This window comes from Xiphophorus maculatus, chromosome 1, assembly GCF_002775205.1.
Source record: "Xiphophorus maculatus strain JP 163 A chromosome 1, X_maculatus-5.0-male, whole genome shotgun sequence".
NCBI classification, from domain to species: Eukaryota; Metazoa; Chordata; class Actinopteri; order Cyprinodontiformes; family Poeciliidae; genus Xiphophorus; species Xiphophorus maculatus.
Window position 1 is genome coordinate 16615846 of NC_036443.1, and position 24848 is coordinate 16640693.

General features: G+C 38.8%; 3 protein-coding genes across 3 annotated transcripts; all 3 read left to right on the plus strand.

Moving 5' to 3' along the window:
- Positions 1-1187: 1187 nt before the first annotated feature.
- On the plus strand, positions 1188-5373 carry LOC102230737 (troponin I, slow skeletal muscle-like). Its single transcript, XM_005808641.2, has 8 exons — positions 1188-1293; positions 2907-2938; positions 3056-3062; positions 3153-3194; positions 3641-3772; positions 3872-3961; positions 4087-4263; positions 4821-5373. The coding sequence occupies exons 2-8, from the start codon at positions 2925-2927 to the stop codon at positions 4923-4925; spliced, it is 567 nt and encodes a 188-aa protein (XP_005808698.2). The 5' UTR covers positions 1188-1293; positions 2907-2924; the 3' UTR covers positions 4926-5373.
- A 1444-nt stretch (positions 5374-6817) lies between these two features.
- On the plus strand, positions 6818-17097 carry lad1 (ladinin 1). Its single transcript, XM_014472362.2, has 14 exons — positions 6818-7002; positions 7522-7704; positions 8090-8375; positions 11480-11559; positions 12308-12473; positions 12858-12950; positions 13263-13306; positions 13391-13433; positions 13626-13666; positions 13780-13846; positions 15116-15250; positions 15381-15467; positions 16415-16513; positions 16635-17097. Exons 1-13 carry the CDS (start codon positions 6965-6967, stop codon positions 16508-16510), a joined length of 1359 nt encoding a protein of 452 aa, XP_014327848.1. The 5' UTR covers positions 6818-6964; the 3' UTR covers positions 16511-16513; positions 16635-17097.
- Positions 17098-17400: 303 nt separating this feature from the next.
- On the plus strand, positions 17401-24695 carry LOC102231446 (troponin T, cardiac muscle isoforms). Its single transcript, XM_023332984.1, has 16 exons — positions 17401-17503; positions 17618-17674; positions 17884-17894; positions 18153-18194; positions 19303-19338; positions 20795-20845; positions 21907-21930; positions 22210-22234; positions 22705-22768; positions 22884-23000; positions 23085-23162; positions 23250-23360; positions 23431-23540; positions 23634-23724; positions 23823-23863; positions 24465-24695. Exons 2-16 carry the CDS (start codon positions 17640-17642, stop codon positions 24496-24498), a joined length of 870 nt encoding a protein of 289 aa, XP_023188752.1. The 5' UTR covers positions 17401-17503; positions 17618-17639; the 3' UTR covers positions 24499-24695.
- Positions 24696-24848: the final 153 nt, after the last annotated feature.

The window sequence follows — 24848 nt, forward strand, 5'->3', positions numbered from 1 at the left end:
CTGAAGATAGTAAGACGTATCTGGATATCAGACATTGACCTGGATAAATACAAAAAGCTGTTTTGGATGTCAGCTATATTATCTCAAGACTCTTTTTTAAAAGTACTTTTCACCTAAGCCTAACAGCTGCTTGTGCCTCCCTTGGTGAGAACCGTTTCCATCAATCACTTGTGGTGACTAGCAATCAGTATTCTACGTGAATTTTGCTACAGTTTTTGAAGAATCTACTTATTTCAACCACTGGCGAGGTTTTCGGCATGAACATCTTGTTTAAGGTCATACCACAACATCTCAGTCAAACTTAGACAACAAAACCTTTTTTTCCACTCAGCACCCGTACCTTACAACGCTGGTCAAGAATGGACTCAGCAGATTCAGACTCCTTGTTAAATGTCTTGGATGCTCAGTGGATACAAATCCACCAACAGCAGTGTAAGTGTAGGTGTCTCTTGGCAGCGCCCACTATGCTGGAATCTTTCAAAATTGGTCAGGGGCCAGGTTTAGCTTTCAGAGGGTTAGTTACACTTTAAAAAGCCAGAGGACAATTTTAAGGCATCAAATTGAAAAGTCAAATTTCTGTTGAGTTATGTAGAGTATCTATTGCAATTTTATAGCAACTGAAAGTAACATAGTTACTTGATTTTACTATAAAGTGGAACTATTTACCTGGAAAATGCATAAAGTATTTCTACATTTGATTTAGGTTTTGTAACTACGGGGACCCTAAAGAAAAACAAGAAAAGTTTCTCATGCTCACCGGATAATTTTTCATCCGCATGAGAAAGTATGTGACGCACAAGAGAAATCATCAGGTGAGCACAATATTTATTTTAAAACTTTTTCCTTCAACGTCCCTTAAGGGGTCTCTTATTTATCTGAGTACTCTATTCCTGTACATGACAACATGTGCTGTTAACATCTTTGGCAGCGTAAGTAGTTTTATCATTAAAATAATAATAATTACAATAATAATTAAAATAATTGTTAACATGCAAGCTTATTCCAAATGCATTAAAGACATTTCATCCAGTCGTGGGATGTGAGGCTCCAAACTTTACGTCGTTGGTTATGCTTTAACCATGTCCGTGAGAGACAAATAGACTGAACAAAATTGTCCTGAAAGAGAAATGGTCTTACCTAATAATAGCCTCCACTAGAAAAAAAAAAGAAAGAGGGTGCTGGACAATGGGTGGCACAGTTAAATAGAGGGATACAGAACGACTGGGCTCATCTCTGATCTGTCCGTCCTATCTCTGTCACGCGTGTTGCTCTTTTCGTCTGTCTTAGACACAGGTAAGGCCTCTATAATGTGTTATAAAAATATTTTAGGTACATTGTTAGTCTGATTGCATACATTTGACGGTATACAGAAAATGTAAATGTGAGCAGCTGGCATCTTTCTTACAGATTGGTGCAATGGTTTTCTTCTTGTTCGTGATTTATATGTCCTCATATCTTTGAGTCTAGTTTCTGTCTTGCTGTGGTTTCTTGTAAACACTTATAAGCAACAGTGCTGTATTTAACTGGATACTAGAGTAATGTTTAACTGGATCAAATTTAAATGAAAGATGTTTTTTTTTTTTAGATGTAAAATTTTGATTTGCTTTGCCAAGCTGACTGCATCACGGAGGCTTGTGAGCATCCATGAATTGCTAATAGTGAACTCTTGATCCAGGCTGGGCAGCTCAGCTCCTCTCCACAGCTGTCTGGTCTATTTAGGGAGATGGTCCAGTCCACTCCAAATTCCTCTGATACAGATAATCCTGAGGAGAAAGATGGGGATGAACGATACAAGAGGAGACATCAGGGAGGGTTTACACTCTGGAATTTTCCTAATCCACTGGAACAGACTGTAGCCCTCGTAAACCAAAAGGTCTTGTGCTGTGCCATTCATGACAGAGATTAAATAAAAATGGTGAGGGAATGTTGATACGGGGGGAACAGAGATAGTGGGTGAGTGTTTCATAACTTTGTGGATAAAGAGCAGAAGCTTGTAATATTGAGGGGAAGGGGAAATATCATTCACCCAAAAACTGAAAATCATCAGTTTTGAGAATTACTATAAAAGACCTACAGCACTGATTTATCCAGGTCCAATGACCAATACTTGTGTAAAAAAAATGCTATTCCAACCAAAACAATTGTGGTATTGATGAGCTAGATAAAACAACCGTAAATTGCAACTCAACCGTACTTAACCACAATAGTTCAAATTTAATTAAGGACATTTTCTCATTTGGTTTGAAATAAAATAAAAAATTAGATTTTGTGTAAAAGGTTACTGAAATAGCAATAAACGTCTAAAATATAGCACTTGACAAACAAACTAAATTGTAGTGTTCATTGGCAAATTGTGTTGGAAACAAGTTGGAATTTAACGTTAGCAATTCTGCTAAAACTGGCACAACCTTACATTTTTTCTCCAACACATACATGTTGTAAACCATAAGTCCTACAGCAGCTCCTAACTTGGATTCAATTAATATATTCATTCATAATATCATTTAGATAAACATGTTAGTGTTATTATTTATTCCCTGATGGACAGGATACACAATGAATGGGAACAATGGGTAAACTTAACCATTGCTAATTGCTAATATTGTTCAAATAAAACCATCACTGAGCGCTACACTCACAACTACAGGGCGCTTAAATTAAATTTTATTTATTAAAAGTTAATAAACTTTTGATAGTCCCCCAAAATTATTATTTGTAAAGTGATATTTTGCAGTAATGTTTGACATTTAAATGCCAAACAGAGCATTAAACAGTTAGAGAGTTCCTGTTAGCCCCTACTCCACAATCAAGCATGAAGAGTGTAGACAGGTGATAAGGTCCATCAAAGGCTGAGAGACAAACACTGACAACTGCTAAGTTTCTAATCTCTTCTTCTTCTCATCCAGAGAGACCTCATCAGCAGGATGCCTGAGCATGTGTGAGTGATTAAACTTTGCCTTCCCTTTATAGACCATTGACTCAGTCACAAACAAAACAAATATTGCTGCTTTACTCTGAGATTGCTGTTAAATTGTTCCCCAAACTTCCTTTACAGACAAGAGGTAAGACTATTTCTTAACCAAGGAATAATTTAAATGAGAATTCCTTGGTGTAAATGACATACATCTACTGATAATCTCATGCCCATGCAGAGAAAATCAAAAATATCAGCCTCAAGGAAGCTGATGCTGAAGGTAAGAAACATCACTGTCAAATATTATATTCTGTTTTATGTAGTGTAGGCATTTGACCACAAGAGAGCAATAGGGATGGACAAATACCATGTATTCCTCTTCTAAGTGCACTTAGTCGTTATAGCTGGTCACTAGGTAAGGAGGTGGAGACAGCATAGAAAATAAGGCACAAACACACACAAACACACATAAAGGAATTACTTAATCTTACACAATTTTAAACTGTTAGTGGAAATCAGAGTTTCCAAAGAAAACCCAGGTAGAGTAAATGCGCACCATGAACAAAACCGCAAAAGAACTTAAATCTCTCTTTCTGTAAGATGCTTTCAACCACACTTGTGTGGCAGTACTGGACCATGAGAACCATAAGAACAAATGATTTAATATTTTTAATTCTTTCATTTAAATCTGAACCAAGAGTTGCTAAGAGAGATTTGTTTGTCCAGAGCCTGATGGTGGCAAAGGCCAAGGAGGAACTGGAGCAGGAGATTCTTGTCAAAGAAGAAGAAAAACAGAAGTACCTCGCAGAGAAAGCGCCTCCTCTGAACACCGGTGGTTTCAGTCTTGCTCAACTTCAGGTACTAATCCACAAAATATACTTTTTTCCTATATGTTATTAGAACCTCCAAACCAGTCAACATGTGAAATTCTCTGAAATGTGTGTGTATTGTGTGTAGGATCTCTGTAGAGAGCTCCACGCAAAGATCGATGTGGTTGATGAGGAACGATATGACATTGAGGCCAAAGTCATGCTTAACTCACGGGAGGTGGGTTAACAGTAACAATCATGCTTATCTTTAGTCATACAGGTAACCATATGATGGTACAACCACACGAGAACACCCTGCAGCTGGCCAACTACATATCTCTCAATTCTCTCTCCCTGGATCAGATTAAAGACCTAAACATCAAAGTTCTAGACCTCAGGGGGAAATTCAAGAGGCCCAATCTTAGACGCGTTCGTGTCTCTGCTGACGCCATCCTTCGCTCGCTGCTGGGCTCCAAGCACAAAGTGTCCATGGATCTTCGAGCTAATCTCAAGTCTGTCAAGAAAGAAGACACTGAGAAGGTGGGCTTAGAAAGACAACACTTCACAAACAGACAATCAAAACAGCCCAAGAAAGATGAAAAACTTTCCTCAGGGTACCGGTTTGTGACATTTATGAGATCAGTCTTCTGTATGCCATGAAGAACCTGAACAATGTGTTTATGTGTCTGTAAAAGGTGTGTTTGAGTAATCCAATAGTTGGCCAGTGCAGGGTGGAGGTGTGGTACATGATACAAAGATCCAATTGTACACTTTTGTCACTAACTCTGCTCCGTGGACACCATTTGTCAGTGAGTGTGTATATCTTTGGATTAGTCTGTTTAGGGGTGTGGGCGTGTGTGTGTCTGTGTGTTTGCACTGATTCGTGAATTTCTGTGAGCAATACATCAGAAACCAGTTCTACAAGTACGGTTAAACACTCTTCTCTATGGGGATTTCCGTTTTATAGAACAGGTCCCAAAGGCTTAGCAAACAATGAGGTTTCCTAATGCCGGTCATCTCCACAGCGTCAACAAAGACTCTGGTACTGGGACTTTTGTAGACTTTCTTACATCATCTATTTGCTCATCTATCCGCAGAAGAGGCCAGTGGAGGACAGCGACTGGAGGAAGAATGTGGAGGCCATGTCTGGGATGGAGGGAAGGAAGAAAATGTTTGATGCTGCTAAAGGTTCTGCTCAGTGAAGACAGAAAGATGTCGGTCTTCTTAATCGCTGTTGTTGATCTGCTGTTTTGTGTTGCCTGTTTTGTCTTCTTCTATCCGCTCATCGAGCTTTTGGTTTTGATTTGCATTTTGCTTTGTTTTTTTGTTTTTTTTCTGCAATGGAAACTTTCCAACTATTATTTTTAAAAAATGAAATGAAAATTGTGTTTTTAAAAATATGCACCACACTCAAATGACGCCAGTGATCATGCAAATTGAACCGCATGCTTGATATGGCTTCTTCATAACTATATCTACAGTATCTGCGGTGGGTTTGTGAGCTATAATACCATGTTTAAAAGGAATAAAAAAGTACACAAAAATGCTCTATTCAACATGGAATTTTTTAACATTTACTGTGTTCAGTTGTCACCTTTATGTGTACTGCCTTCAGTTTTTCTCATAAATTTCTCAAATTAAAGTGTAAAATGTCTCTGCTAAAATAAAAAAAAATTGTTTTTCAAGCCAATGCCATTACACACACAAACACACGCACACACACCCCCGCACGCCCACATGCACACACACACACACTTCTGATGCTGAACGGTAAAAGATAAAATTTATAAACCCAAAATAAAGGACATAAAAACATATTCATTAAAAAGTGTTTACCTTATCAAAATTCATTCAAACACAACAAATATTAGAAATTCACTGTATCGCAATAACATCATATCTATCTATCTATCTATACTGTATATATACAGTATATATATATATATATATATATATATATATATATATATATATATATATATATAGAGAGAGAGAGAGCAGAGGAAACTATCCTCACTGCATACCTCCTTAGCAGTTGTTTGCTTTGCATGTCCATAAAAAACAAAACTGTCCTTTCATCCTTTTTTGAACGCTTTATCTGGTTAAATGCAAATGCAAAATGTTGCTACTTGGAAATAAGTAAATTTCCATCTAACTTATTTTCTAATAGAGCTATAATGATGACAAATATATTTCAAACTCTGGGCCAACAAACACTTCAGACCATACAGGAGTGCAACCGTGCAAAGGTCAAATGTCAAGACTCAGAAACATACTAAAGAATGACATGCAAAGCAGCACTACTAGATAGCATCTTACTTTCATGCAGACTTTTCTTTACATGTGTGGGAAGCAGGTTTATGTTTGCACAAGAACACAGAACAAACCAAAGACTCTAGACTTTAGGTAGTTAACCCATCAGCAGGTTTATTTCAAACTCTTCACTTTTATGAAAGTTGCAAGGTTAGGGGTAGACTATTTAACGTCAGGTAAGTTGGGCAGTCTGTGTCTGTGTGTGTGTGTGTGTGTGTGTGTGTGTGTGTGTGTGTGGGCGTGGGCGTGCGTGTTTGTGTGTCTTGCTTTCTCTCTCTCAGACTGAGCCTGGGTCAGAGTCCGACACACAACAGAGGAAGGTGTGGTCTCCAACAACAAGGCAAAGAGTCTCACTAACAGTATGAAGAGCCTCACTCCCAGTTACAAAAACATAGTAGTTAATACAGTAATAACGTTATTACACACGTTAATACACATGCATAGCGAGAAGCTGAGTTAACCTCGTTATTTTGCCACTCATGCACATGTTAGCCAGACTTTGGCTTGCATGTTTTGTTTCTGTCGTTGTTCCTCTTGTTCAAGTTTTTGTTTTAAATAGTTTAAAACTCTATTTTTGGTTAACATCTAACAAAAGCCTTATAGTTAACTTGGTGTAAATGATACACCTGAAATCTAATACATGTTTATTATTAGTAATTATTATTAGTAATAATAATAATGAGAAAGCAAGACATAGCCACACTTTCACCATACAAGGAGAGGAGAGACTCCCTCCCTCCCCTCTCTGTCAGGTGGAAGGCTCACCTCTGTGGTCATGTGATACCTCCATGAGTTGCACCTGGCTAAAGGTGGACTGCTTTGTGCCTCACCGACTCCAAGTTTACTCCCTCTGTCAGAGAGCTTGCCTGTTGACTTTTTTCCCACCATCTGCGAGTGAAATTGGAACATTTTATCATTTTCTTCCAACATGTCTATCAGTCGGAAAAACTGGTCGGCTCTGTCCAGGTAAGATTAACTCTGGCTTTTCTGTAAAGGGGACAATGACACCTGTTGTTGTGAAGTGTCAGTGACACTTTACACAGTTTCATTTTAAGATAAAGCTTTGGCTTCACTCTGAACAAGAAGGCTGGATCTTAGCTACCAGATAATCTCGGGACAACTTTAAAAAAAACAAAAAAACAGATTAATCATTTCCATGTTTTACTGTTTTAAGTCTTTAGAAAATCCTTATTTGCATTTGAATTGCAGGAACTTCTCCCTCATGGTGATCTATGCTTTGCTTTGTCACGTAGACTGAAGTTGTTGATAAATTTCCCTAGGGAACTGTGAAGCCTGAACAAGTAGAACAGGTTTTGTGTAACGGTTATTTCTACTATTATCTCTACTGTCCATGAAACCAAAACAGATAGATCGGCTTGGACAATAATTTCTCCATGTGCTTCCAAACTAATTGTCTCGTCGTCTCATAATGCCTTTAATATTTGGTAACTATTGGATCTTTCTCTCGTGTGCATCCTCATTCAGCCTAGCTCGTCAGTGGACAATGGAGGATGAGGAGGAAGTGGAGAGAGAGAAGAGGAGGAGGGAGAAGAGCAGCAGCACGCCCGACCAAGATGGGGACTCCAGCCCCACACCCAGAACGCCACCGACAAGTGGAGGCACCTCTGGGCCCGAATCTTCCACTGAGACATCTCAAGGCCTCAGCAGGTTAACTTGACACTTTGTTTTATTCATGTATATATATATCTGAGCAGCACAAAAAAGAAAAAATATATATACTTGAAGGGGTTTGGATCCCTTTCCCAATCTTAGGATTGATTTATTACATGTAGTGACTAGGGTACTTAAAGTTTGCCTTTCTGGATTGTTATCTGTATACTTGTAAAATACACAAACACACATGTAACGTATGAAAAGCTTCCAAGCACACTAGCAATTTAGTATCTGGAGCACAAGCAGTCTTCAAAGAGAGAGAAACGACTAAACAGCCCTTTGTTATAGAAACCTGACCAGACACCGAGCCTACAGATCTTTTCAATGCTCTCTCTAGAAGCTGTCCGATCATAAAGGTGTGTGTGATGTTTTTTCTCAGTGTTGAGCAGATACAGCTGGACTTTGTAGAGATGCTGCGGACGCGTGATGAAAAAAGGAGGATGAGGCAAGTGGAGGCATTAAGGCGGCAGAAAGAGGAAGAAGAGGGCGATTCAAAGGAAGACAGAGGAGAAGGAGGAGAAGAAGACGCAAGGGTGGTCCTTCTTGGGGAGTTGGATGAGGAGAAGGGCAATGTGTACAAGCCACAACCGCCAACTAAAACATCTTCTTACAGTCCCACCAGCAGCGGCAACAGCAGTACTAGAACTAATGGTACAAAAACACAAGTAAGTAGAAATACTTCTTGTTTTAAACCAAATTGGAAGACTTTCATGTGAATTAGTGTCTGTTTCTGCACCGTCTTTCACCATATGAGGGAACAGTGTGAATCTATGAGCGTCCTTCCTCTGAGTGTGTGTGTGGTAACAGTTTTTATGCAAAAGTCCACATACACTTATAGCTAGGTATATTTTTATCATCCAGTGGTTATCTCTCAGCCAGAGAAAGTGGGTGGGGTTAATGCATTACACATTCTTCTGTTTTCCTGTCTTGAGTTGCACAAGAACATTATGTTGGCCAAACAAGCACAGAAACAACAACTGTATACACAAGTTGGAAAGTGCTTTAAAAAGGTGAACACCCAAAGAAAAAAGTTTTATTAAGGATAAGTCAATGCTGAAACGAATCAGGTTTTTTAGCCAGGTACCTACGTAGAGAATAATTATGTCGTTATGATGACCTCATACATAGTTCTTAATGTTTTCTTAGTGCGGAATGTGAGGGATTACAGCATAAAGGTTAAGCAATAGGAAGTAAAGGAAGTAAAGGAAGTAGCTAAGGCTTACTTGAGTTATATTTAAGTCCTAATAAAAGGAGATGGAAACACCTTCTATTATTTTATTAAAAACAAAAACAAAAGGCATTGAATACTAACAAAACTACAACTATACTAAACTTAAACAGGAAATGACTAAACTTTCATTACTGAGAGCAAACTGTCCACACAATCTTGAAACACTGATCTAGTAAAGGGCAGATGAAGACTGGAGAAGATCTTCCTGCACACTCGTCAAGCCACTTAGCTACAGTATGTGTATTGTGTATTGTTTCCCTGCTACTAGGTGGGTTCAAGTGGATTTTCACACACCATACACACTAGGTCTCTCGTCCAGTGTGGGAGACCTCCAGCATCTGCTGCTTGGTGCTCCTGCTCCAGTGATGCCATGTTCAGTGCCTTTGTCCTGTCATTCAGTCCACATCCCTCTAGCCATTGGCAGTGCTTCTTTAAATCAGAGACTTTCTCAATTCGCTGGTGGTACACAAGAACTTACGCTTTAAAGATGGCTCCTTCCTCTCCTTTATATGGATATGTCAACACATTCTCACTCCCAACTCGTCATATATTGACGAGTTAGGACAATTTCTGACCATGCGTCACATATTGACGCGAAGGGATCAGCAGCAAGTGTCTTACAATGTACATGTAGATCCTAAATGGTGGCTCTGACTTAGGATGCCCTTAGAATGCCCTTGGTCAACCTACTTCCTTTTATCATTCTGTCTCAGGGTGCTGACTTTATATTACACATTACGAGGCGCTTCCTTGTCTTGACATGAATTACCTATATCTCTTCCTTTGGCCAGACTGTGATTGCAACACGCTATCTGATGATTGGCAGAGAGTTTACACTGGTGACCTGGACTTTGCTCTTCCCTTTCAGCTCGAATTTTCAGCAGCTTTGATTTGGAGCATGAATAAAAGACTTGGTGGTTGGTGACTTCCTTAAAGCCTTTTTTGCTGTGTATCCTGGTTAGGTTGATCAGTGATTTGATGCATTGTTCTTTTTTGGCTTATAGTTTAATGTTTGAGGTGATATGTGATTGTTTCACTTTATCTCTACAGCCTTGTGTTATCTTTCTTTTTCTGATAATCTGACTAAGATGGTTGAGATCAATGCCGAAGGGAGGTTTTAATTAGCTTCTAGAGCTAATAATTTGCCCTTCCTTTAAAGCTGCTGGTAAACTTCATCAGTTCATAAGAAAATGAAAGCCTGCAAGATAACAAATTGATATACAGTATATTTGGAAGTAATGTAGGACAGTATAAACCAGGCAATACTTGAATTTAAAGATCTTCATTGTCTCTTTCCTTCTTTCTTTCTTTCTTTTTTTGCAGAAAGCACTTCTTTGTTGCAGTCATAAACAGTGTATGACTGCAACACGTGTGGTATACACACAGTGTATACCACGCAGCTAAAATCTGGGACATAAGTGTTATGTTCTTCTGTCATTTAAAATAGTGCTTCTGACTTCTGGGATGAACATTTTAAATTACAGTTTCCTGTTGGGCAAATGGTTGTTATGAACTGTTTCCATTTGGACATCTGACAGATGCCTCCTTAGTCAAATTAGTCAGAAATACTTACAAAGCCTTCACTCTCAGCTGTCCTATTTATATTTCACAATGTTCTAACAACTACAACTCTACAGCGTTGCTGGTATCTTACCCCACGCAAAGGGAAAGTTGTGTAAATCATTTCTTAAGTTCTACAGCAACAGAGTCTCAGTATGTTGGATATTGATCACTGTCCTCCTTAACAGTAGTTTGCTTTGCATGTTCATAAAAAACAAAAAAAAACTGGCCCATAAAAAACTTGGGCCAGCTGAACCCAAGTGTTGCTTCTGTCTTATAATCTGGCTGCAGTTCATTGAGCTAGTTTGGGTTGAAGCTAAGTTGGTTGCATATGGTTGCAACAGTCTTCAAAATGCTTTTCTGTGCATTTGAGTCAATTAGACCTGTGAAAGGTGTAAATTGTTACAGTAGATCCAAATTTGTATCATGTGTAATGTTGGTGTTCCACATTTATATCACCGAGAATTGAATATAACATTAAGATGTAATTCATTTTATGTATAAACTGTGTTTCTTTTCTGGCCTGAAGGGTTTGGGGAGCCAAAGCTTTCAGTCAGCTCACTTATGTTGACCATGGTGCAAGAAAAAAAAAGTTATACATAGTTTTTGTAGATAATAAAGTTTTTCTTGGACATACAGTGTTTAAAATATGACTGTTGCAAAATGGTAAAATGCAAAAAGGTTTAGAGTTAAACATTGAATACTGCTGTGCAGTTACTGGAATTGCAGTCTTTCTGTGATGCAACTGACCATGCAAAACATCTCTAACACCTAGATAAGAGGAATTTAAAGTCATAATTTGAACCTTATCTGGTCTTACACGTACAGACTCACAGTATAACTGCAAATTAGGATATAACTACACTGCGTTATGTAATGTAAGGTGTGTTACAGGTACATATGTACAAAAGCATTGAAAACATTCAATGTGCTCTGACTAATTATGTTTACTGTATTTTCTTTGTATGTGTTTGGTAGCATGAAAATGGAGAGTCATCCAGCAGAGAGCCTGCACCTAAACCCAAACCAACCTCCAGCTCAGCGCGCAAGTTTGTCAGGTTGATAATGGGATTTTGTATTTATTAACATGTAGCTATTAATGAGATATATTTTTAATGAATATTTATTAACCCTGGGGCTTGTGTGCAGTTTTGGTACTTTGCAATCATAAACTTCAATTCTGATAGAATTTGATGTTGTAGCCAAAACAAAGTAAGTCATAGTTGCAAAAATGAAGGACAAGAAAATATAATTTTCAGCTTTAGAAACAAAATATGATGCTTGTATTTTTACAGCATCATGTAAAAATACAAGCATGACATAATATTGCTAGGACATTTTTGTGTGACTTATTGACTTCAGAAGACTGCTGTTGAGTTAGTAAATTCCACTTTTGAGGAAACGATTGAAGACGTTTACAGTAGCGTTACAACATGTTATGATGCAATATCTCAAGCTGTCAGTATTTTACAGAGCCATGTTCAGTAAATCAGACAAAAATGGAAGATGAAAAAATCACGCCCTAAAACTGCAAACTTGCCAACACATAGTCATCCACCATTCAAGCCTGGCAGTGGGAGGATTAGTCAAAGAATCAATAAAAAAAGGCTACTGTTACTCGAGAGGATCTGCACAGATCCACATCTCAGGAGGGACATTGTGTGAAAAGGGCAGTTATTAGTCATGCACTACAATAATGTCGTCTTTATGGAAGAGAGTCAGGAAGAAAACAAGTCTATTTTTAAAGGGTTTTTATTAGTTTTGTAAGGTTCATCTTAAAGTTCCTGTGTGTTTCTGCTGTTGCAGCTCTGTGTCCATTTCCCTTGACAACCCTCCATCTGGCCGCACAACTCCCATGAGCCCTGGTTCTCCGTCAGCACCATTGTCCCCCCGGGATCCGTTCCCCTCACCCTGCCAGAGTACATCCTCCCATGGATCTCAAAGCCCCATTCAGAATGGACATGCGCAGGAGGTAGTCCAATGTGCACACTCAAATATACAGACATAAGCCACAATTTACAGCTTTATCTCAACTTCCTGTTTTGCTTGTCAAATGAATTGCAAAGTTCTCACCAGGTGAAATGTTTTCTTTGTAGAGCAGCTTGACTGGATATTTACTGTATATTGGCATTATGTTAATTAAGCCGAACTGAATTTAATTTTACTCACAGCTCACCTGTTCAATTACAGAAACAGCACCCCCTGATGGTGGAAGAGTAAAAGTTTAGGCTTTTATTTCCCCCCCAACAGTGAAAACACAGAGCTAGACCTGCAGAAAGTTAACAAATACACACATCTGCGGCTCATCTAAACTCTGACTAGATGTAGCAGGAGGCTGATCTGTGTTTTCGTTCAGGTCAGCTCCAACGGCTCTTCCACCACTGGAAAAGGTGAACAGGGAGCCAAACCTCCCTTCCTCAGACAGAGCTCCAGGACCATATCTTTCAGGGTAAACACTCACACATGCATATGAATGCACATCCCTTTCCCTTTAAATGCCAACATTGACCTCTGCCAATTTGACTGTTAATCTTACATCAGCTTGCTCGTCTATCAGCTCGGCAGAATTTGCTTGCGCAGCTCAAAGCTTTGACCTCATGTTGATATCTAAAGCAATATTTACAGGCTGACTGCCTGCTTTGTTAAAAATCCAAACACATTACAAGAGAGAGCAGATGAATGCGTAGAACATTAGCATTCAGACATTCAGAGTAAGTGCTGCCGGACACACAGATCCTCACTCACACTTGTCTTAACGTAGATGATGAAGAAGAAGGAAGAGGAGAGCGCGCCGCTCCAGAGGAGGTTAGGATCCAACCCCGTCAGTATTATTGCAATTTTTCATCTGTTTCTAGGTTTTTGATGGATGATTTGTTTGTTTTACTGTAGTGCCAGTGTCCGGATGGCCTCGAAGAAGTTTGAAGCAAAGACAGTAAGATAACTTCATTTTCGTTTGCTTGAAGCGATGAAACTGACCAAATATTTTCAATCTGTGTTAATCAGCTTAATGTGGAGGAGCTAACTGTGCACACTTAATAGAGACACATCAGTGCCAGCTAAATGAAATGAAGTGTTGTCTTTGCTTATAATACTTCAATGTATTTCCTGTTTGGGTTTGGACTAGGACCATAACGAAGATGAGGATAAGGGATCTTTCCAGAGAAAGTAAGTTAGTATTTTCCTTTCGTTTCATAACTTTTTCTCTATATTTATTAGTTATTATTGTAATCATTGTAGTTTGTGGTGAAGAAGTGGATACATCTGTTGTGTATGTGCAGCTCTAGGCAGAGGGTCTCGTCCAGATCCATCAAGGAGAAGATGGAGCGGCTTGCTCAGGCAGCACAGGTCAGACCCTCCACCCTCCCAGACTGACAGTAACATAAACATGCTGTTCTTGAGCTTTTTTTTCCCTTCTAATTGTAGAGTTGTAGTGCATTTGGAAAGATCAGCTAATATTTCGAACAGTTTTGGTGTTAGAAGTTTTAGTCCATGTTGAAAAAGTGAAGCACAAAATCATTCACAATAAAATACTGCCATGAACAGAGTTTGAGCTGCTGTGGACGAATAAGGCTGCAGCTTGCAGTGTTTGTTTTTGACGATGACGATTGAAATGTGTGCAGCTTACATTTGAAGTCAAATAGAGACAAAGTCAGGACAAAGATGGATGTGGAAAAGCCCGTGAACTGGATTCACTGCTGTTGAGATTTCTGTGCATGTGTGAAATGAGCATAGATTCTATCATTTGTGTTAATCTAAAGATATCCAGCTGTTTTCAGAATATTAAACTTGTCACTTATTTTGAAATATAGGAAGTGCTCCTGAACAAGTCCTTTTGTGTTTTTGGTGTGTCATTTCTGGCGATTCAAAGCCCTGGTTCATTAATCCAGACAGAGGCTCACACTAAACCATATTCTGTAGGAGGTTCCTTGCTATTAAAAGTGGGTTTTCCTTCCCACTGCCAAGTATGAAGGATTCCTGAGAAGTCCCAGTATGATGCTATCAACTGGTGCTACATTCAGAATTAGTCCCTCAGTATAACCAGCTGTGTTTCCTTAAATAAATTACTTTTTACTGATTGGGACAATAAAGTGAACTTCATTGTACTATAAATTACAAAACACACTGACTCATTTTGGTAGTTTACACGAACCTATTAAAACTTGCCTTAATGGGTTTATGAACACTTTATTTGCATTAAGCTGACATGTCACTGTCATGAAGATGAAGGAGTCTTCGTGAATATTTACGACTGTTGTCATGAAGTGTCATTCAGTAAATAATGACACGTTTAATGCAAAGTTACATTAAAACTTCTATTAAAAGTACATTAAAAGTGTCAACTTTGCATTCAAAGTGTCATTATTTACTGACAGTGTCATGTCAGTCTTATGCACACCCTGTCAAATAAAGTGTCACCTCAATGATTATATGTCTGTGTCTCATTACTTTTACCCACTACTCAGTTTAAAATAAAGAACAGATTTTAAATCTTTTAGAACAGAGGCCTTTTGATTCTCAGTGTCTACTTAGCTGTCTACTACAAATAGCCTGAACAAGCTATTAATATTTCTGCTGATTGTTTTTGTTTCTTTTCTGCTACTTGTATGCCTCCAGAAATCTGATGTGCCACGCTCCCCGGATGTGACCCAGAGGACCCTGTTCCTGCTGGAAGAAGTCTCAAGGAAACGAGGCTTGTTTGAGAAGGATCAGCAGGCACAGAGCCCCACCAGCCCTGGAGTTTCCAGAAGTGTACATTCATTTATTTTATTTTTTTAATGTACAATTCCTCATATTTTTTGTCATATCTGCCAGTGTGCTCATGCAAAAAAAAAAAATAAATAAATAAATACTGTAAAATATTTGCATTTGTTTTTATCAGGAATTTAGAAGCTTCACATCAGGAATGTCAGATCGCATCAACACCTGGCTCAATAAGACCAATCAACCAGGGTCTCCACTCAGCCTTGTAAGTGTGTCATTTTATTCAGACTGTCTCCGAAATGAAACAAAGTGAAATGTATATGTATGCCCTCTGTGAAAGCCAGAGGGCAGCAACTCTCTAGAGTCAGGTTGTAGCATCAGGTCGGGAGTTTCTGCTGCTCCCATTCCAGTTTTCAGGTTTACTGTGGCGTTATTCTGGTTAGAAACTGCTGAGTGAGAAACAGCAGGAGGTTTGGACCAAATCAAAAATACAGCTCAGATTACAACAGCTATTGCTTCCAGATTTTACACTCGTTTCTGTGTCAACTACCGAAGCTTTTTGAGTGGCTCAGTTGTTAAAAAGATGCTGTAATTCCTAAATAGACAGATATAGAGCTCTATATAAAAAACTAACAACAAAAAAAACACATTTATTTTATCAAGAAATATTCAGATATTGGTGTCCAATCTTGCATTTTACTTACCCCGGAAATAAAATTATTTATTTGCACCTTGAATAAAAATGTAACCTTTTGTTAATCTAAACTTCAAACTTTTTTTTTTAGGAGATATTCCATTAAAATTAAACGTATGCAGTCACTTTCTGGTATGTGCATCATGTGACAACATTTTATGATTTGACATTAGGAATTTATTTGCATTTTATGGTCTGCTTTCAGAGTGAAACTCTTTTAAATGTTTTTCACTCTTGGATATTTAAGTGGGAAGATTGTTTTTTTTTACTGACTTGAATAGAATAGTATAGAATCCAGCAGAAATCCAGGTGAATGACTCTTAAGCTGCTACCGTCTTACTTCTGAAACTCTTTTTTTTATATCTTACTTGAATTCTTCAAAAAAGTTAAAATTAATATTGATATGTCTGAATGTGTGGAAATGCACAAGATGTCCTAATTTCTTCACATCTGTGTGCGAAATCGTACACTTCTATTTTTTCTGTCTGTATGAACATTTGTCCACTGTCTCCTTGTAGGACCTGAGAAATGTGGACATCAGCAGCAAGAGGAGCCTCTTTGAGAACCGAGGGGAGGAAAGTGCTGAAATCAGTTCTGGAAAACACCAGAAGTGAAATGTAATTACTTAAACTGCCTCCTCGCCTAAAAAGAATTAAGCACAAAATTATCATACCAACTTACAAGCAGGGTTACAATATTAATTTCTTCAAAAGTCTGACTGAATGTTTGTTTTTACAGGGGAGACGAAGTCTTGGATGTCACGGCTGACCTTTTGGCTTCTTTATTTTACTTTATTTTTTTCACTGCTGAAGCACACAAGAGGGAGAAATAAAATGGCCTCGCCTAGAAGGATCCTTCTTTTCCGCTTATTTAGGCTTTTACCTAACACTCTGCATTGCTTATTTGTGTATGACTTGTTTTGCATTCTAAAAATAAGATGAATATGCTTGACTGACTTGTAATAAGTAAAGATATAAGTTGAAAGCAAATGTGGCGACGTGAGAGCATCACCACTTGTTGAAATTACGCAGCTGTTTGCCTTACTTTTAATTCATTTTTCACGCACTTTAAACTGGGGTAGGTCTTCAGGCTAATGATGTTTATTGAATGCAGAAGTTGTAATTTAAAGAATTTTGTCTTATCTTATATTTGGACTTGTGGACCAATTCTGCCTGTCTGAGAAATAAAATGTTTTCCTACAGCAAGTGTCTGCTGCGGTTTTCTCCAACTTGAACCAAAACAGACGACTTTATCTGGAAAGACAAAATGTAGATAAGCGCCGAATGCCTGTGTGCTTTGTTAGTGGCAGGGCGCTATTTAAACTTAAGTGTGTGTGTGAGAGTCAGAGGGCGTGTGCAGATATGGTTTTATCTGGTTTGTTTTTGCACGTTGAAGCCACAGCCGGTGCTCCCAGCAGCCTTTTTTGGAGTTACAGGACGAGTATGTGCTATCTACAAAGTTATTAATAACACAACAGGGGCGTCCTAAAACTTCTTCCCCTCATTATAATCCCCAGTTTCACCCTCAGTGACACTCACCAGTCAGTAAAGGTTAGGAGCTGCACCTTGAGCTTTCTTTCTTTCTTGTTCATCTTATTGCCTTTTCAGGTAAGACTGCCGTAAAGCAGAGTAAAAAGGTTGTTTTTTGTTTTTTTTTGGTTTGTTTTTTTCTGGCCTCGTGACCTTTGGGTGAATTAACCGAATCTGCATTTTGATGTTCAGGTTCAGGTGAACGTGCCCGACCATGTCGGACAACGAGGAAGTGGTTGAGGAGTACGAGTAGGTTGAAGCCTGTTCTCTGTTGTGTCTGGAATTGCTTCTTTACCAACCTGAACACGTCTCCCTGGCTGCACCCACACGACTTAGCTTCACAAACACAGAGGGGTTTTTTTCTTAGCATTTGTTGCCATTACAGCTAAAAGTTTCTGAAGTGATGATGCATTGTCACGCGTCCTAGAAAAAAGTAAACTTTGTTTGTTTTTCCGCAGGGAGGTGGAAGGTAAGAACTCATGAATCACGAGGCACAATGACGTTCCAGAAAGATCGGTACTGCTGTCTAAACAGAACCCCCACATTGTGCAGAGCAATGTTTTCTTAAACTAATCCTACATGCCTATTTTATCAGCCTTTCACATTTAACCTACTGCATCAGGCACTATTCCAAGTAGAGTAGTTGCACTATATATAATTGCATTGCTCTGTGTTTATCTTTCTGCTTCACTGCCTGTCGAATTTCCTCAACTTCATTAATTTGAAGAAGAAGAGGAAGAAGAAGAAGAAGAAGAAGAGGCAGTTGAAGGTATTTGCAGTTAATGAGTCATGACACTGAGTGTTGATGTTTAACGTTTCTTGCTGAATACATTGTGTATGTTTTGATAGGGCGCGAAACAATTACATGGCAACAGGTGGAATTAAAACATTGTTATTCCTGAGAAATATTGTTTCTGTTTTACATTACATCTATTACAAAGGTTTAAAACAACACTAAGTTATTTATGTTAGGCTACCAATGAGTCACACTGATCATCTATTTGTTTTATAGCGACACTGATCAATGAAACTTACTTTGGCTACTTTGTCACTCGTAGCATTTTGCAGCGGGTTTAATAATGATGACAGTGAAATGACCAGAAGGCAAAATCAAGTTTCTAAACTAAAAATAAATAATAATAATAAGAAGAAGAAAAGAGATATTAAGTAATTCAAAATAAAAGCTAAATAATCAAAATATCAGTGGCAACATGTGAAAAGTCTGGTGCTAATAGAATTATTTCCACTGCCCGCTGATAAGTATACAAGATTTGCAGGAGCCAACATACTAACAAACGGCACCAAAGGGCTTAAATGACAAAGTGATAGTGTTATCATGCAGCGGCCAAAGAATTCGTTCCAAACAGTGACACGGAGATAAAAGCTCCTTCATGCAGGCACCAAAAACCAACTCTTGACAGATTCTGCCTGGGCCGCAGTGTGGGATAAATCGTGTAGCTGCTCGGCGAGGTGTTGGGAACCTGAGGTGCCTGCACAAGCATGGCAGCAGCACGGGACCACACATGTCAAAATGATTCTTGGCATTAGGTGTGGGGAGCAATAGGGTATGACTTAAGGTCACCACTGAGTGATTCAGTGAACCTAGACAGAAAAGTTCTGCGTCCCCATGGCTCAGCAGTATGAGTCAGTTGGGCACCAAATCTTCATTTATTGCCTGCAGGCTGGGTGTGGCGCCCTAAAGACAGGCTAATGGACTATCTGTACCCATCAGTTTAATCTTCTGTGCCATACCTGTCATCGCCTTTCACCACATGAAGCATCATCATCTGTGTAACTGTTTTTTTTCCTGAAGTAATCGTGAGGGAAGGCTCCGGATGTTCACACAGTTATAATCAGCCTTGTGCTTTCCACTGCAGGGGAGCAAGAAATAGAACGGCAGGAGGCTGAGGAAGGTACTACTGTGAGCACAACATCTAGACAACCTTTCTTGACTGAAAGCAAATGTTGAAATGGTTGGTCAAGGTCAAGTAGAATCAGTTTACAGGAAAGAATTTACTAAAAAGTAAATAAAATGCATGGCTAAGATTAAAGAGAAACATAAATTATCTAAGATTATCCTACTTTCTAATATCTCACTATTCAATTAACCTAATGAGAAAAGGAAAAGTTGCATTTATAAGTAAACAAAAATGGTATATTATACTGCTGAGATCCCATAAATATTATTAAGCTCTGATCTGCTCAAGGTTTAAAGGAGATCACGGCTGAGACCAGATATTTTGTATGCGATGTATAAGTAGAACCTTTTTTTTCCTCTCTCTGTCTGAAATTAAACCTGAGCAAAGAGCTCCTGTTTCTGGTCAATTAGGATTAACAGAATTATTTCTTGTTGCTAAATGTCAAAAAAAAAAAGAGAAGATTTATTTTTTTTCTTTAAGATCTGTTACATAGATTTCTCTTAGTATTTGGTAGAATTGCCTTAGAATTGCCTTATTTCACCTCTGTGTGTACATATTTTGTTACACACAGAGATCAGGGCTCTAAACAATTATTATCCTTAAGTCACTTTTCAACTAATGCTGATTCCCACACTTCATATTCAAGAAGAGTTTTCCAGCTCACAAGCGTCACAGTCTTTTTGTTTTTTTCTCCAAATGCCAAATGCAATAATGGTCAGTACGGCCAATCACTTAACTTGCAGTTTCATGAGACCACAGGAATAATATAATGTAAGTTTTTCAGCTCATGTCAGTGGATAACTCCACTTTCACACCAGCACCTTTTACAAGATGTTCTCCTTTAGTGCCACAGTTCACACCAAACCACTGGACCTGTCTCTTTCCTGAAGAGTAGCACGGCTGGAATTTCCATGGTGTTCATGTTTGGGCATAATAGTTTGAAAAGATAAACATGCCCTGGAAATTGTACCCCAAAAATGAACCAGACTTGTGACAATGCACAGTTCTAACCCTGATATTTGTAAAATTCAGAATTTGAAGAAAGTAATGAAACTTCTTACTGTTGTGGCATTTTAAAAAATTGTAGAAAAAAAAAATTCGAATCCTACCTTATAAAATAATTATTCATTAGTGATGAAAAAAAGTTATGTAAATAACCGGCTTCGACTGTACACACGTCCAAAATACAAGCAACAAATGGGAAACATATTTTGCAAGCCTATAACAGATTTAGAAATGGTATTTAAATTTAAATAATCTTCTTCTAAAAGTGAACAGTTTTTTTTTTTATCTCTTCTGATGTCGTTTCATCCTGTCTTGTTCACGAAGGACATCTGAAAAGCTGCAAAACGATAGTTCAAACGAGGCAACGGCTCAGTAGCACACCCTACTGCTGTAAAAAAAAGTTTTTCACTGGCATAACATTGCAACTCTCTCCGTGTGCCAACAGACGCGATGCAAGAGGAAGATAAACCGGCAGAGGAGGGCGATGAAGAACAAGGTGAGGGCCTCTTTTATTGGTATTGTTAAGGATTGTTTCTGCTTGTGAGGACCAAGCAGCAGATCCTTTTTCTGTTGTATCTGTTGTATTTCACTTAATAGACATCTAAGTGATGATGAGTATTCACGACCAATCGCCACAAGGGGCAGGAAGGCCACACGTCCTTTTCTCAGAGCGTAACATTCTGCAGGTTTCTTGAGGAGTCACACACACTTGTTTACTTAGCCAAACCAGACACGGCCACGGAAGAGTCATCTACAGGCGTCCCTTCCCTCCCAGCCCTGAGGCTCCAGTACATTAGTCATACTAACATGTTTGGCAAACGTCTATCTCTATCTCTCATGTCTGTCTTACTGTGAAAGGAGAGGCATGATACGGAAAATGTGTCTCATCTTTATGCCTGATCTGCACCTGAATGTTAAGACAGCTTCCTACGGGGCTTCTGCATGCGTCATGCGATAATATGCTTAGTTTGGCTATGGGTAATTATTAAAAGTGCCATAGGCAATAACAAAGTTAGTCATTTTAATCAAAATGACCAAGTCAGAAAAACCACCTGATCATCAAGAATTAAGAGTCAAAAACTTTTCAATGTCTACTGTGTTATGAATAACAGTCTAATAGACGATAAGTTAATAAATGCTTGCGAGTAATTCTTTAAAACTACTAGGCCTGCAGTGTTAAAAAACTATAACAAAAAGACTATTTGAAAACTTCCTTCATTCCTTTGAGATACGTAAACAACATTTGAGTTGTGGCATTTTGATTTGACAGGTCGTCTTATTAGAGGTCGCAGTCCTTTGTCTGACAAGATACCAGCACTTATCAAGGCCCGTCGCTCTAAAGAAACACCCAGAGCTTAATTAAAGAATGTGACTGATGATGGAAACCTTTCCTTTTGGCAGCACAGAAAATAACTCAGTACTTGAGTTTATAAATACTAGTTTGTCCTGTGTCTTTTCTGGTTCTTAACTTTGAGCCACAATTATTCCAAAACATTTCTTGCCCACTTGACTTTTGTAACCACAATATCTCAGTTACCTGTTTCAATTTGGTTTCAGGTGAAGGGGAGGAAGAGGAAGAAGGTATTACCAATGGTTCACACGTTGCACCTTTTCTGTTTGTTGCTCTTTTTAATGCACTGAAGCTTTATTTTAGTCACGCCAGAGTTAATTTCCTGCTTAATTAAGGTTACAAAACAACGTCTTTGTTGAGACTTGGTTGGACTTCCTGGCATGTTTTGGTATGCTCTTGGCAAATGAGTGTGTCAGGTTTTGTCTGTTTGGGTGCATGCGTGTGTGTGTGTGGTCTGGTTTAGCTCATCTCTGTAATCTCTTCTCTTTGTTTGTTTTCCAACTCCACAGAGGAGGAGGCCAAACCAAAATTCAAGTAAGTAACGCTAATAGATGAGCACACATGTTCGTGCTCAATGTAGACTTTGCTATCTCTGTACCAGAGATGTTTTCTTAGTTGTCAGTGAGAGAAATGCAGCTCAATTAAACTGAAGAGTTTGGCAGAAAAAAATAAATAAATCACAAGAAGAGATATTCGCAATCTTAAGTTCAAATTTAGCAGAGATGTCCTTCCAAGAAATTATAAATCACTTCAAGCTCTACTGAGGTGCTAATTACACTTTCAAGCAGGACTTGGTACCTGCCCACACTGCTGAGGTGCATCAATACATTCCTTTATAACTATGGCGTCAATGTAATGCATTGGCCAGCAACCTGACCTGACCTGAACCACATGGAAAACCAATACAGTATTGTGAAGATGAAGACGGGAAACATAACAATGCAGACAAACTGAAGGTGACTAGTGTTTACACCATTTTTCTAAATTTTTTTTTTACTTTTTAGGCCGTTTCTTATGCCCAACCTCATCCCTCCTAAGATCCCAGATGGGGAGAGGGTGGATTTTGACGTAAGTACATCTCTGGTTTCAGATCATCGACTGAAAGCGCTGCTTTTATTTTTTACTTTACTGTGAATTTCCTTTTTGATGCACCTTTAATCATTCGGAATGTGTGCTTCTGCAGGACATCCACCGTAAGAGGATGGAGAAAGACCTGATGGAGCTCCAGACTTTGATTGAGGTTCACTTTGAAAGCAGAAAGAAGGAAGAAGAGGAGCTCATTAGTCTCAAAGAACGAATTGTGCGTGCCTTAATTACACTTTGGTAGAAGACCAACCAATTAAACCATGCATCAATAATGGCAAAGTGCTATAAACTGTTTCAGGAGAAGCGCCGCTCTGAGCGCGCGGAGCAGCATAGGATACGCAGTGAGCGAGACAAAGAGCGTCAAAAGCGACTTGAGGTTGAGATGCGTTGCTGTTGCTTGTAACATATACAAATTTTTATTGCTGACTCTTTTACTCGTTGGTTGCATGTTGTTGTCTTCCAGGAAGAGAGGGCTCGTAAAGAAGAGGAAGAGGCAAAGAAACGAGCAGAAGATGACGCAAAGAAGAAAAAAACCTTGACCAGCCTCCACTTTGGAGGCTACATGCAGAAGCTGGTAACAAAATAAGGATTTAAAAAAAAAAAAAAAAATATCAACAGATCCTCAAAGTGTTTCATTTTCCCAGAACGAGAAGCGAAGCGGTAAAAGGCAGACGGAGAGAGAGAAGAAAAAGAAGATTTTGAGTGAAAGACGTAAATCTTTGGATATCGACAACTTGGGGCAGGAAAAGCTCAAGTAGGTGGAGAGATATTTTGCCGCATCACTGAACGTCTCTTCTCATTTCTATAAGAATGTAAGAGTACTAAAGTATAAAACCTCCCTTCCCAGGGAGAAGGCCAAGGAGTTATGGGAGTGGATGTATGAGCTGGAGGCAGAGAAGTTTGACCTGCAGTACCAATTCACCAGGCAGAAATATGAGGTGCCTGTGTGCGCCAGTTTGCAACATTTCTACATCAAGTAAAAAACAAAACACACTGCCACAGTAACATTTGCGCCTTTTTTTTTTCTTTGTTCCAGATAAATGTGCTGAGAAACCGTGTGAGCGACCATCAGAAAACGTGAGAATCTATTTCTCCTTTTAACCAGTAAACACGCTGCTCTCATGTCAAGCCTCCACCAGCCAGTCGAAATGAACGTCAGCTCTTACTCTTGCTGCAGGAGAGTCTTTTTTTAATAACAGCATTACTGCGGCGTAAACACACATCTCCGCATCTCCTTCACAACGTTTAGGAGAAGTGTTATGTGGCAAAACAGTATCCCTAGCTTTGAACACCTTACAGACACACAACTCATAAAATCTTACTAGTCGTGCACAGAAAGCTGGTATTTATGAAAAGGTATAAAGATGGAGATTTGTAACAAATCCTGTTAGGAGCTTGCAACAGTCTAGGTATAGAGGACACGCAAGAAAGATTGTCTTATCTGTTTATTGCGTAAAATACCAATAAGCCACATTGAAGTTTGCGGACGAAGTTTGGAAAAATATGAAAACGTTTGAGGGGTTTTGCACAGCATTGAAGTAGCTTGTGAAGTATGATTGGGTGGGAAAGAAGACTTTTCTTTTTCTTCTTCAATGCCCCATGCAGACAAACAAGCTCAGCCTGAATCCTTAACCTCATGAGCTGTTTTTCTTTTTTTTTTTTTTTTTGGTTTTCACAGATCCAAGAGAACAAAGAGAGGCCTTAGGAAATAGATGACCTGCTATCCAGACTAAGCACCTAAACCAAGACCTGGCATTTTCGCCACACCCAAGTTACACCTTTCACCTCAACGGGACACTTTCTAGTGTATTGCATAATAACATATATTGAGGTTTTTTTTTCTCCGATTACATTTTTGGAACAGTGAATAACGTGTAGGTGTAAATAAAACCTCATTTTAAAAACCAGATTTGAGCATTTTATTTTTCCGGGACAAGTGACTGCAGGTGCATTTTTCATTTAGTGGCACTGAAATAAGTGCTTCAAGACGAAAGTGACTAATATCTTAGAAGCCAAGAGCAAAATCGGGAATGGACAATCTTCCTGCTCTGAGACAGGCTCG